We start from the raw sequence: 14,629 nt of genomic DNA, 5'->3' as shown, positions 1-14,629 counted from the left end.
TAGTCCTGCAACCTGTGCCATTTGAAAGAAACATTTGGGCTCTTTCACTTCGGGAATCGTGACTTTCTATATGTGTCTTGAGGTACCCTCACAGGTCCACTGGAATGAATGGCTCGTGCAAGTGTGATTGAATGTTTCCATGATACCAGCCTGGCAGCTGGACATTTCAAAGATAAGGAATCTGTAGAGTAGATAGCATCTATTAGAAACAGAAGTTTCTTCTTCATTCACAGGCAAGTATTGACATTAATGTCCATTGGTGAGACAACCTAATCTAATGAGTGAAATGATTTTTTTCTAGTAACTTGCTAGTGGACATTTACACACTTCGCTGAAATGCTCCAATCACCTAAACTAGCATAGAAACAAAACAACAGAAAACTATGGAGAGCTATCAAAGAGTTGCACATTTTGATGAGCTAAACTCACTCACTGCAGTTTCATGTTTTGAGCAAAAAGGTAAATGTAAATAAGTTATATACAACTTGTTTTGGAAAACAGTCTTTTATTGTATCCGTGCCACACATACTAGTTAAAAACACTCCTAGGGAAAAATAAAGAAAGCTAGCCTGTCCACAACGTGTTTCCTTAATTTAAACAACTTCGGGTATTCTTACAAAGGTAGAAACAAATCTAAGATAATTGCCTCCAAAGGGCCACCACAACACACAGTAGGTAAAACACAGTGGCTACCAATGGCTTTATGTTGCATTGTTATTATTTTGGTGGCGGATATATGGAGAGAAATGTTCATCTGAAAAAATACTGTGCGAGTTGGAAATTGTCACAATTTTATTTCACATGGGTACAAATGATTAAGTCGAATTTGAGGCCATGGTGACTTAAAATCACAACCAAACAAAAAAAAGATGGAAAACTAATACCCCCAACACCCTGTTTTAAAGGCAGGCACTACCAAGATTAAGAAAACTCCACAGTGTTGGTAGAGTAAATGTCATTTACAGCGATATTTTAATAATCACTTTAAGACTAAATAAAATGCTACAATCTTTCGAAGGCTCAAAGAATAGTGATATTTTCAAATGATATGTACACATCTTACATATTTAAAAACAATACTTTATATAAACAAAAATTGACAATATATACATATGTATAATTTTCTTCACTATCTTGAAATACAATTTAACTACACAAGTGATGCAGCAATATAAACATATATATGCACATATACATACTTTTATATATATATATATACATACACATATATGTAAATGTACTTGTAACTACAGTAAATTTTCATCAGTGTAAACAGTTTTACTTGGCTTTGTTTTATATTTTAAAACATTCCTTGTAGTTTCAAGAATTAAAGCAATTTTCTATTCTTCCTTTTCACAGAAAACGAAGACGGTATGTTTATTAATAAATAATTCATAAAATTAAATACATTCACTAAAAATAACTACAAAGTAAAAAAAAATGAAAAATAGATCTTTTTGAATGGAAAAGGAGGAGGATTCCCCATTACAGCTCTGGTGGTTAACTGTTCAGTGCGTTTGGATTTCTTAATTGCTATTGCACTAGAACACCCGACTTGTCTGAAATGATCTGGGTGTACTTCCCTGTTATACCTAATGAGTTGATAAAACACACAATCCATTAACCAAGGATGTGGTGCTCTCTGTAGGAGTGAAGTCTCTCGTCAGTAATGTTCTTTTCTCAGAAAAAATAAACGAGTCACGTGTATCTGTGTCTTGCACTCGTACAGAAGTACAGCTTGCACTGCTGGTCTCATAGTTCTCATATTTAGGAAAAAAGAGTTCTCCTACTTTCAGCTCACTTTGAACATTTCGGTCCATTTGTTTTCAAAATATATCCTCATATTGTGTCCAGCCCTTCCAATGTCAGAATCATCTTCATTAAATGTTTCACAGTTGTTGAAAACAAGTCTTATATCTAAAGCAAAGGCTTGCAAATTGCTGTACCTGTTTAAAAAAAAAAAAAGATTAGAATACATTATTGATGGGTGATTTGGATGTTACAAAAACACTTTGTTGTAAGCAACCTAGTTTGTACAAAAGTAGAAGTTACCCACATTGCAATTTGTTTCTGTGATAGAATTTTTTATTTCAATTCCAATTTGCTAAATGCAGGATTTGAAATTAAGGTTGGAAAAGAAGGAACTAAAAGCAGCTCCTGGATATCCCACATTAACCAGTGACAATGATCTACCGCTGGGGAACAAGGCGCTACTAAATACCGTTCCGCAAATCTAACTTCCACATAAGATGCAAATGTCTCATTTTGTCCATGTATTACTACCCTTCAAGCTTTAAATGTTGTATAAATGTGCCACAATGTTTAATTACAGATTATCCCAAAAGTTTTTTTTTTTTTTTTACATAAGCTGGCCCGGGAAGCCAAAAGTAGCTCCTGGTGTCAAGCTAACCAGGCTCTTCTAGGATACAAGCAGGAGCTAAATAGCTCCCAGCTCCCCTCAATTTCGAACTCTGAAATGTGTTTTTTTTGTTTTAAACGTAATGGATAGCAATTGTGACATAGACCCTCATTACAACACCGGCGCTAAACCATGGCACTATTAGCACCATGGTTGGTGCCGGTGTTGTAACGAGTCCGCCATGGGGAAATGGAGAAATACCGCCCCATTCCAAGGTTGGCGGGGCAGTATTTCCCCATGTCCCTCCCCCATTCCCATTTTTGCCCCATAGGGCTCAATGGGAATGGGGAAGGCGGCAATTACGGTACCGCAAATTGCGGTACCGTAATTGCCCGCGAGGTCCCTTTGCGGGTCCCTACTTTAATGGCTGGTCCAGACCAGCCGTTCAGGTCGGGTCCCGCAAAGGGACCTCGTAGTAAGGCGCTAAGTGGTTAACGGCGCCGCAGCCTTTTACGGCGCCGTTAAACACTTAGCGCCTGGGGCATAATGAGGCCCATAGTCTTTATTTTACTGGGATGCCATATATAAATAGAAAAATATATACTTTGTGAACACTGTCAATATTAAAATCCAACACAACAAAACACTGAAAAAATAAAGAAATGGAGTATGGAAACAATGCTATAGTAATGTATTGCTATTGTAGCAACCACCATGTCTCAGGAGGATAGCTCAGGGGCAACGTGCTTGCCTTGGAAGAAAGACACGGAGCACCAGAGGTTTCATCCCCGGGTCTGCGCTTAGAAACCTCTGGGTATTAAACATGTTATAAATAACCTATCATATCATACCATAAAGAAAACATTATTTACTATTGGTCATGTTCTTTCTGGTGGGCATGTTGAACCCCACCCCCAAGCCCATATCTTCTGTCCAGCTCCAACATTGACCCCTCTGTTTTCATCATTATTAATTTATTTACTTATGGAAAGTACAGGGGAAGCAGTGCATTTTTGCCACAAAAATGCTTACAAAATGTAACATTGATTTACAAAGAGGATGACCAGTGTTCTTGGGTGAAAGGATGTGGATATAAGACTAGATGATGCAAGGGAGGTAAAAACATGAACCAAGGACAGTAGAGCATGATATAGTAACAGGATAGCGGAGGAAGTGCTATGGATGGAATGATGGGAGTTAAATTTCTCCCCTTTCAGCCCTTATCTCTTCCTTCCATCCATCTCTCTCTTCATTTGTACGTCAGTGTTAGGCAGAAACCTGTGCAGTTCCCTTGGGGAACACTGCAAAATATTTAGGACTACAGGTATAGCAGAAAACCCACTTGGTAGCAGTCTGTACCACCCAGATTTTCCTGGTAGCTGTGGCTGAGCAGTCAGACCTCCCTCAAGAAGATTTAGGCAGTATGCAAAGTATACACAATATGTACTCAGACACAATAGCACAAGCAAACACTGACCAGAGCTTGGTTTCAAAAGTATATAGTTATTTATTTTAAGAACACATAAGTTGAAAACACTCTAGCAATATATAGTAAAACACTCCAAACATAGTTATATGAAAAACAGTCCCAACCCTTGTTCCTAACTAGACAACTCTTGGTTAACACCACATAATTCAAACAGAGGTGAGTGCTTAACTTCAGATGACCCTCTAGTAGGTTTTTTTTTAAGAAGGGAGGAAGAGAGAGCAGAAATAGGCTAAACACACCACTCTAAGGTCAAGAACACTTTCAGCAAGTTCAGGGAAGCACAAAGTCACAGGTGAGCAAAAGTCACTAGGCAGGGCTCACTCTTAGAGTAGACAGAGCGAAAACGTGCCCAAGATCACACAGTTATTAGGGATTCAGAGTCTTGCAAAAGAGTTCGGAAAAGAGTTTAGAGAGGCTTAGAAAGTTTAGCCAAGGTGTCCCAGGCGGTCCCAGGTTCGAAAGCCGGGGGCTAAAACTACCCCGTACAATCGGTGGCAAGGGAAGCCAGGCGGAACACGGTACCTTAAACGGGAAGGATCCTCCAGCGGTGGCAGTTGTTCCAGGCAGTGGCAGCAAGGCTCGACGTCGTTCAGGGGAGAAGAAGATCTCGCTGAAGAGCAGAAGAAGAAGGTCGTTGCACTGCCCGGGAAGAAACCAGCCGCGGAGTCCTCCGGTTAAAGGGAGGACTTTCGCGGTTGTGGTAAAAGTGGGGGTATTCCGGTTGCCGGGGCGCTTGGCACTGGCAAGGCGGCCACGAGATACCTCGAAGAAGCGAAAAGAAGGTGAAAACTGGTTGTCCCCACCAGTCAAGGGAAGGAGCCACTCCGTTAAGAGTTCTCCTCGGTCGTCGGGAAAAGTGGTGAGACGGTTCAGCAGGGCTCCACCGGCGGTGTCGTCGTAGCAGGTCGGCTCAGCTCTTCCCTTGTTGGATTCTTAGGTCCTGTGGCGACTTCTAAAGTTCCAGTCCCCAAAGCCCTGCTTTTATGCAGCAAACCCCCATTCACCCAGCCTAGCTGTCACTCAAACATGCTAAGTGGTGAGCCGGCCGGCTCACCACTTGGGCCAATCAGGACGGAGTGCGACTTGAGTTACCTAGGTAACTCAGTCCAGGGTGCCTAAATCCCCCTCCACCCCTCCTAAGTACCCCAGACAGAGTGGCACCACTTTGGAGGGCTTCTGTGGAGAAGCCCGCCAAAAGTGGGACAAAGGGCTCCACTTTGGGTCAGAGTTACAGAGGCGAATGCCAACGCCATTTTAGAATCAAGTTTTGGCAAAAAATCCCAACCGGAGTTATGATAATAAATATATAAACCGGCGGTATGTTTGAGGCTACCGTAAATAAATAAATAAATGTGTTAGCCTAAAACAATGGGAAATCCCATAGGAAAATATTCGCGGTCGAATATAAAAAGTAGTTTCCACTGCCACCAGCCAAAACTCGATCAGGGGGGACGGAGACGTGCCCCCTCGACTAACAGACCCTGGGGCAATCGAATTGCCCCAGCCAGTACGTCCACAATATGATGGTTTGTACTGGTTCTGTTCAGGATTTAAGACTAGTAAAGTCTTTGGTGACTTTACATGCCCTGGGAGACAGTAGTCAGTCCCAGGGTATGGAGTCTATGTTGGGGAGTCCCTAGGACACCCCTGGGTTACTGCACGGAGGGTGCTGTGTAACCCATATCAAAAAAACACATGAGGCCCTATGGGGTAAAAGACCCCATAGCCCATTCAACACAAGGTAAACCAAAGAAACACACTTCAAACATGCCCAAGAGTGAGGAAAAAAGAGTCTCACTCCTGGCAGGAGAAAAAAGAAACCCCAGAAATCCAGCAAAGCTGCTGGGGGACTCACTAGGTAGGGAAATTCAGCCTAAACAGAGAATTCTCCCTAACAGTCAGTGACACCCAGGTCTTTCCCTCCTTGTCATCCTTTGATTCTGCTCTTCACTCTACTGTTTCACACAGTCTTTCAGCTGTCCTGAGCTTGATGTCCTCATTTCCTACATCTTAATCCCTCAAAAACGGAGGTTCTGTTCCTTCCTGCCTCTACTATTTCTCCCACCTCAGCCTCTTCCTTCTCCTTTCCCCCATCCTCTCTCACCTTTTCAGTATCAGCGGGCAACTTGGGCGTTATTTTTGATCCTTCTCTCTCCCTCTCCCTTCATATTTCTTCCATTGCCCACTCATCTCGCTATGCTCTTTTTAACATTTGTCGTGCTCGCCCCTTCCTTTCTTTTCATGCTACTAAACTCCCTCTCTTATGTGAGGCAGGCATAGTCTCACAAGTAAGGACACAGACACAAAAGGTATACGTTTCAACACCTTTATTAAGTTTGTCTGTGGTTGGAGACTTCCTAGCTGGCCCTACTTCTATAATGGGAGTAGTCTCGACCATCAAAGTAAAATAAAATGGTCCAAGTCAGTCAGTCAAACAAAGGAAACGTCTGTCAGAAACCTATACCTGCCCTCATGCTTCACAATAACTAAGTGTGGGAAAATGTATGAAAAATTATGAATTACTCACCGTAGTGACTAACATAGTCCCCTTTCCTCCATACTTCATGGGCGTCCCTTCCAAGGGACGGGAGACAGAACCTTTTTCACCAGAATAAACCTTCCCCTTTAAATTTAGAGGCGCGTGGGGGTGCGGTCCTGGGAGCATGCACTACCCTGACTCCACCCACTGGGTCCCCATTGACAATATTTAACATTGCCTAATGACACCAGCATTATTAGGGGGGTGGGGGGGGGAGTATGGTGGGATGTATGGAGGAAAAGGGACTAAGGAATAGTCACCACGGTGAGTAACTCATAATTACTCTTATGTCCCATCCCCTTTCCTCCATACTGCATGGGAGATTACAACTGAATGTAGCACCAGGTTGGAAAGGAGACCCTCCTTAAGCAAATAAGTTCCTTAGAACTGCCTGTCCGAAGGCTGCGTCTGATTTAGAGCCAGCATCCAACCAGTAATGCTTACAGAAAGCCAAAGGGGTGGCCTGGGTAGCCGCCCTACTTATGACTTGCCACGGAACCTGCCACTGGAAGGCGATGGCCGTGGCCTTGCCTCTGACAGTGTGAGCGTGCATGTTGCATGTTGGCTGGCAGTGGCTTGTGCTGCCCTTCATTGGCCTCTTTGATGGCCGCAAACATACACTGTGCAATAGAAGCTTGGATGCCTGATAAACGGGTCTGGAGCTCCCAAAGGTGACAAAAAGTGTGTCCAACTTTCGAAAGCCCTTGGTCCTGTCCAGATAGAATTTCAGAGCGCGTCTGACGGTCCCGCAGCAGCCTCCGGCTCCGGTCTCTACACCGCAGCCCAAGGCGGCCAGCACCCCTCCGCCTGCTCCGGACCAGCCGGACACTCGGGTGGATACAGACGAGGAGGAGGACCCTAACACACCGTCATCAGCGAAGCCCTTCCACAACAGGCTTGCAGGTTTGGCAGAATATCTGGGCCTTCCTCAACCCGAGGTAGAGCAACCCGTGGAAGGGGTCTTGGCAGAAGTCCTCACCCTAAGACCCCCCTACCAAGATGGGTATCCCGATGTAGAAGGACGTCGTGGCTCTGGCCAAGAAGGGGTGGCTCAAACCACACTTGGTCCAACCTGTCAATCAGCGCCTCAATGCGAAGTATAGACAGATGGAAGGGGATACACTCTTGTTACCAACGCACCCCCAGCCACATTCTTCTGTGATGGATGCATCGTCACTCTACTCTAAGCCTCAGTCGTCCTCGGCCACCTCGTCCTCAGCACTGCTAGGCAAGGAGGAGAAGATGTTGGAGGCGTACAGGAAGAAGCTGTACGCCAATGCCTCCCTGCACGTGCGTCAGGCCAACGCGGACGCCATGCTGGCAGCCACCAGCCAGAGGTCGCGGACTTCCTTCCGGAACATCCGGTGCAGAGCCAGGCACGCTCAAGGCGCGTCAAGGAGAATCCAGGCTGGAAGCGCAGGACATCATGTAGTCCACCGTGGCCCACATCGATACCTCTTGCCGGGCAATCTGCATCGCCACAGACATGAGAAGGGCAGCCTGACTTTGGGATACTAAATTTAACCCCGACGTCCAGGATCGCATATTGGACCTTCCGTTTGAGGATAGTGGCCTCTTCCACTCTACCGCCGACGAGGAATTAAATGAAAAAATAACAGCTCACAATCTGCGAAGTCTTTATCTATCCTGACAAAGGCCATGTCCAAGGCGTACACCCAGTCGCATCAACGCTGTGACAAGGGGAGGGCATTTGGCATGTTCCGGGGATTCCAGGAACGGAGGTCGAGACAGCCTGACCGCTTGTCAAAGAGCAGTGGAGCGCAACGCCGGCGGACCAAGTATCTGAATGACAAAGAGAAGACAAAAAGATAGGAAAAGAAGAATTTGGGAAAGAGCGCGTGGTATTACATGGCCGAAGCCAAACCCAGGAGCGCTAGTCAAATCGGCCCGTTCCCATCCATGCAGAAAAGGGGGACTGAGGAGTGTCGCCGGTGGGCAGAGTCAGGGTAGAGCATGCTCCCAAGGCCGCACCCCCGCGCGCCTCTAAATTTAAAGGGGAAGAAGGTTTTTTCTGGTGAAAAAGGTTCCGTCTCCTGTCCCTTGGAAGGGACGCCCATGCAGTATGGAGGAAAAGGGATGGGACACAAGAGTATAAAGAGTGTATCAAAAGAATGTCAGAATTACAATGAAAGTGGCTCATCACTCCTTTCCCGAAGTTCAGTTCACTGTGGTTCGTAAAATGTTCCTTCAAAGTGGATAGTGTGCATAGTTCAAAGATTTCCCATAAATCTGTTAGGCTTCCCTCGCCTATTTCAGTGTCAGTCAACATGCATCACAGTTCTCTTCAATGGATTCTTTCGGGCTTCCCTCACCCTGCTTCACAATTCTCAAACAAACAGATATTCACAAAGTTCCTTCTTAGTTACTTTCACAGGCTTCCCTTGCCTGTCTTCGAAACACTTTAACATGGCTGAAACACTTTCCAGCTAAACAGCTCTGTTTCACTAAGCTCCTTGAGAACTTCCTTCCCCAACCTTTGTACTTCTCTTTCACAATGTTCACCTGTTGGAGACCTACGCCACTGCATAGTATTCTCACCCCTATGCGTGACCACTCTGACAATAGGGTTGACTTCTCAATGTCCGTGCCTCTTGCACTTGTTTTCACCGAACGGGCCCTCGGTTACTTGTTTCCAAAAAATATCAGTTCACTTTGCATTAGTCTTTCAGGAACGCTGCACACTCCCTTTCCCTCGTGACCTTTCCTTCAATTGCTTTCAAAACATTTTGCTTTCATCATTTCAAGGTTCTGTTACTTTTCACATGACAGTGCTCCATTAATTTGTTTCTCAGCTAAATACATTCAAGCTTTCAGTTGTATGTCTTTATCCTTTAAGACATAGCATTGCGTGTAAGACTCTAGCTTTCCACAATCGCGAGCATCACAAACCGGGCTCTCCCTTTCTTTGAACTCACTGGCTGTGATTGCTTTCACGCTATCTCTGGTTTTCACCTCTTCGAGGTCAAGGTTTTGCCCACCTGCCCCTCAGACATGCCCAGGCGGTCTTGCAGCTCCGGGCAGGAAACAAGCAGTTTGCTGACGCATGGAGGAAAGGGAATAGCTGGCCCCTCGGCTCCCTTCTCCGAATTCTCTCGGCTTCTTGAAGACACGGCTCCCTCGCCACGCTTTCTCCTGCCTCAACTTGCAGCCTGTCAGCGTCCCGTTCTCCCTGGCCTGGTTCTCTGCAACTCTCCCTCAGCTGCGCCTTTATCTTGCTATCCAGCTTGCCTTCCTTGTTGGCCCGTCTCGCTCTCCGTGTCTTTCTGGGCTACACCTTTTATAGTTTGGAAAACGGTCCATGCGTTCAGGTGTGCGAGACAGGGACTGAGTGCCTGACCCTGTCTGGCCTTATTAGTGGGACAAGGCCAGTGCATGCTACTAGTGGTAATCTTCCTGGTCTTAGTCTTCCTCGTCTCAGTAGTTGGACTGATAAGGAAAGGAGGGGAGTTATGGGAGTTGTAGTATGTCATAACGGTAGCGGGAATATGGGTAAATAACTCAGGAAATGGGGGACACCATGTCTCACCTTCTGGTGTCTCCTCCCCACTCCCTCAGGAGCCCCTACCCAGGTGATCATCCCTTGCTTGTCCACTGTCCACCCCCAGGGTTGGGATCCAATTGCGATGTCCCTTCCCTGGACACCTGAATAAGGGATACCCAGTGAACGATTCGTGAAACGCCTTTAGATTTTTCACACTCCTTTCTTGTCTTCTCCCTCATTGACTATTGTTCATCTGTATTGCTTGGTCTCCCTGCCTCCCACATTCTTCCTCTTTGTTCTATTTACAATTCTTCTCTTCTTCTCTTTTTCTCCTTACCCCCTCGATCCTCCATCACACTCTCCCTACTCTCAATTTCATTACTTCCTTTTGAATCACATCTTCTGTATCACTTTCTTTTGATTGTTTTCAAATGCACTCATAGCCTGACCCCGGCCTATCTCTTCGCCCTACTCGCGTTCTATGTCCCCTTAAGTCCTTACGAGCATAGAATCTATTTTTTTAACTGTTCTAAGCCTCCTTGTGCTTCGTCTCATTTCTGCTCTTTTACTCTTCTGGCTCTCAAACACTGGAACACTCTTCCCCACTCACTTCGTTCTGCCTCATCTCTTCATAGCTTTCACACAAATCTCATACTCTACCTTCTATCGTCTCTCGTCTGTTAGACGGGTCTTCAGAAAGGAGGAGAGCTAGGAGGTTGGATTTAAATAGTTGTCAAGTGAGAGTAGTGCGGAGGAGAAGAAGATCATTCCATAGCGAGAGGCAGAGAGCAGAAATGAGAGAGGGCACAAGAGGTGTCAAGGAAGTGAGCCGAGGAGGATTGTAGGGAGCGAGAGGGAGGGTAGGGAGTGAGATGGGTGGATAGGTAGGGTGGGGCAAGTCAGTGTATAGTTTTGAATATAATGAGTTTATATTTTACCCGCTGTATCATAGATAACCAACCTAACTGATGATGGGCTGGGGAGGTAGAGATGGAGCAGTGAAGGTTGAAGAGCGTATGCAGAACAAAATTGAGGGCTTTGTCGATCGGTGAAAAAGTATATATGGGAAGGCCAGAGAGGACACTGGCACAGTAGTCAGATCGAGAGAGTACTAAAGAGATTAGGTGCTTAGCAGAGTTAAAGGGGAGAAGATGTCTTATTTTTCTAAGGTTGAGGAGATTAAGTCTGGACGCAGTGGCAGATTTGGGAACAAAGAGTGAGAAGTTGCGAGATGGGTCGAAGACAACACCAAGGTTGTGAGCAGAAGCAGAGTAGAGAAGGTGATCAGGAGAAAAGAATAGAAGAGAGGGAGATGAAGAGATAGCCTGTTTGGATCGGAAGTAGAGAACCTCAGTCTTAGTGGAATTGATCATGAGCAGATTTTCCCTCTGTTCTGCCTAGCTTTCCTCAGAAAGGCAAGAAATGGCAAGCATAAGAAAGAACAATCCCAGTCACTCCTAAAACACTTATAAAAAATGGATGAGTTCAGTTTAATGGGGAATGCTAGAGGGTGAAGGGGAACCAGGGTGTCCACCAGAAAGTACAGTAACAAATATTACCAATGGTAAGTACATTGTTTTTTTCATGGACACAATCCTCCCACAGACCCCTCTTCTGCTGAAAGACTCCCCAAACTGTATTCCAAAGAAGAGGAGGAAGGTAAGGAACAAATCTGATTAAAGCCAGAAATGTTGAAGCACTGACTTTCGCACAGAGGCACCATCTTTGCCTAAGGAATATAGCAATGTCTAAATAAAAAGGGAAACCATGCCCTAGTAGCTGCTTAACAGTTGTCTACAACCGGCACACCTCTTTATAGGGCCGACTTTGCACCCACATGTGGCGATGCAAAGAATTATCCATCTTGATATGCTTCTTTGTGAAATTGCACCACCTTTTGGGGTTTGGAATACCTACGAACAATTGGTCTTGTCTGAATCCTTTTGTTCTGCTAAGATACTGTTAGGCAGAAACCTGTGCAGTTCCCTTAGGGACCACTGCAAAAGATTTAAGACTACAGGTGTTTGGCAGTAAACCCAATTGGTAGCAGTCTGTACCACACAGATTCACTTGGTAGCTCTGGCTGAGCAGTCAGACTTCCCTCAAGAAGAGTTAGGCAGTATACAGAGTATTCACAATAGGTCAAGAGCACACAATAGAACAAGTAAACACTGACCAGGGCTTGGTGTAAAAGAGATATAATTATTTATTTAAAACCACATCTAGAAAAACACACATGCACTAATAGTAAGCAATTCAAAAACACGGTCACTAAAAGATATACACTCCCTTAAAATAATATTAGACAAGTCTTAAGTAAAGCCCCACTTATTTTCAGACAGCAGTGAGCGCTATACGTAGATGGCACTCTAATAGTTCGTTTTTAAAAAGGGAGAGAAAAGCAGAGAACAAATTGAAACAGATCCCAACACTTTCACAAGAACATAGCAAGAGAGGAAGGCAAAGTAAAACCGTGAATTCAGAGTTAGTAGGCCGGATCCGCTTTAAGAGGATCCAAACGAAATGTGTCCAAGGTCACACGGTTGCAGTGCACAAAAGTCTTGTAATGGTTCAAAAAGAAGTTGGATCAAAGAAAAGGGACCAGCTAGAGGGTCAAGGCGGCCAGCCCAGTCCAGAAGGTTAAGGAGTTATTATTACCTTGTTGCAATCTTTAGAAAGGGAGGCCTGGCGCACACGGTACCTTAAAGTGGTGAGAACGCTCCAGCGGGGACAGTTGTTCCTGGCAGCAGGTGCAAGTCGGTGCTTTGTCCGGGGGAAGAGAGGATCTCGTCGTGGAGGAAGACAGGGGCCTGTTGCACTGCCAGGGAAGAAACCAGCCGCAGAGTTTCTCAGGTACAAGGTTCAGTGTTGAGTGGCTATCCGGCCGCCGGGGTGCTTGGCATGGGCAGTTCGACCACAAACGAAGGTGCGAAGAAAGAAAGGTAAACTGGTTGTGCCCACCAGTCAGGGGAAGAAGCCTCTCCAGTCGGGAGATCTTCTCTGTCGTCGGGAAGTGGTGAGTCGGTTCCGTAGGGCTCCACCGGTGGTGTCGTCGTGGTAGGTCGGCTCAGCTTCTCCCTCGTCGGATTCTCAGGTCTTGTGGCGACTTCTGAAGCCCTGCTTTTATGCAGAAAACCCCCATTCACTCAGCCTAGCTGTCACTCAAACATGCTAAGTGGTGAGTCGGCCGGCTCACCACTTGGGCCAATCACACAAGAGTGCGACTTGAGTTACCACGGTAACTCAGTCCAGGGTGCCTAAACTCCCTCCCACACCCCCTGTGGTACCCAGACAGAGTGGCACCACTTTTGGAGGCTTCTGTGGAGAAGCCCGCCAAAAAGTGGAACAAAGGGCTCGACTTGGGTTGGAGTCACAGAAGAGAACACAAACGCCATTTTAGAATCGAGTCTTGGCAAAAAATAGCAACCGGAGAATTAATATTAATTAAATAAACCGGCGGTATGTTCGAGGCTATGAGAATTAAATAATTAAAGTTGGTAGCCTCGAACAATGGGAAAATCCCATAGGAAAATATTCGCGGTCGAATATAAAAAGTAGTTTCCACTGCCACCAGCCAAAACTCGATCAGGGGGGACGGAGACGTGCCCCCTCGACTAACAGACCCCGGGGCAATCGAATTGCCCCGACCAGTACGTCCACAATATGATGGTTTGGGAGGAAAAGAGTCTCTTGGCAGGAGGAAAAAAAACAAACTCCAGAAATCCAGCAAAGCTGCTTTCAGGCCTACCACAGGGGATCCTGTGCGACCTTGATCAGAACCTGAAGATGGTCCATCATCCTGCCGGAGAACTGTGACCATTGGGATCTGAGAGTAAATTAAGGGATCTCATCCTAAATTGAGCTTCTGGAACCAAAAAAATGCAGAATGCCATGAGACTGAGCACCTCAGAAAGTCAAAGGCGGTAGATGTTGGGCATCTTGAAATTTCAAGACCATCTGCAGAATATGCTGAGCCCTCAACTTGGGGCCGTAGCTTTCCCAGAGGAAGAGTCCAGGGCTACCCCACTAAATTGAAGTTTATGGGAAGGTTTCATGTGGGATTCTTGAAATTGACAGAGAAGCCCAGTATGTGGAGAGAGTGGTAGGTGCTGCTGAGATGTTCCAGAGCCGGTTCGGGAGAAAGAACCCTGATCAGCCAATCATCCAGGTATGGGCTCGAGACGTTCTTGTTCCTTTGTGCCCTGTACTCAGCCTTGTCCACATCTGCGAAGCATTAGAGCTTACACAGGCAATTTATGCCCTCATGAACTGCAATCATTACTTCAAATACAAGCCTCAGATGAAGAGCCAGTTAAACTCAGCACACGTGTCGGACTGATCGACCATCCTCAATAAATACCAGACTGTATTTCAAAAAAATCTTTGCAATTTTGGTGCAGTGTGTTCTGGGAACCCTCGGTTTACTGTATGAATACTTGGCTAGGGCCGAATAATGGCCTTAATTGCCATGCTACTCTACGAAAACACTCCCAGGGTGTCAAATCTCTTGTCGTCCCTATCTGGAGGGTTTGTGGGATAGGGAGCCAACTTTGAGGTTGACGTGTCAGCCTGAACAACCAGACTTTCTGGAGTTGGATGTCTAGATAGAAAGTCTGGGTCTATAATGGAAGGTCTGTTTTATTTAAAGCAGGGGCAGTCTCCGGCTTTTCCCAGTTTTCCAAGACTCTGTTCTTCAGAGCTGTATGAAGAATGTCCATAAGATCATACTTCTCATATTCA

At 45.7% G+C, this 14,629-nt stretch overlaps 1 protein-coding gene across 16 annotated transcripts in view; it reads right to left on the bottom strand.

Annotated features, from left to right (window-relative positions):
- Window positions 1-774: 774 nt before the first annotated feature.
- Window positions 775-14,629, bottom strand: part of BAZ2B (bromodomain adjacent to zinc finger domain 2B) — a 2,602,315-nt gene continuing 2,588,460 nt past the window's right edge. For all 16 annotated transcript variants that reach the window (XM_069616356.1, XM_069616365.1, XM_069616369.1 and 13 more), the window contains one exon: window positions 775-1,946. In XM_069616356.1, coding sequence (XP_069472457.1) covers window positions 1,793-1,946 — 154 coding nt within the window. In that variant the 3' untranslated portion in view covers window positions 775-1,792. The remainder of the gene's footprint in view (window positions 1,947-14,629) is intronic.

Source organism: Ambystoma mexicanum, chromosome 9 (genome assembly GCF_040938575.1).
Source record: "Ambystoma mexicanum isolate Mex_15411 chromosome 9, UKY_AmexF1_1, whole genome shotgun sequence".
Classification (NCBI taxonomy): Eukaryota; Metazoa; Chordata; class Amphibia; order Caudata; family Ambystomatidae; genus Ambystoma; species Ambystoma mexicanum.
Note: the sequence above shows the minus strand (reverse complement) of the source record. Positions and strands in the feature narration are given on the sequence as shown.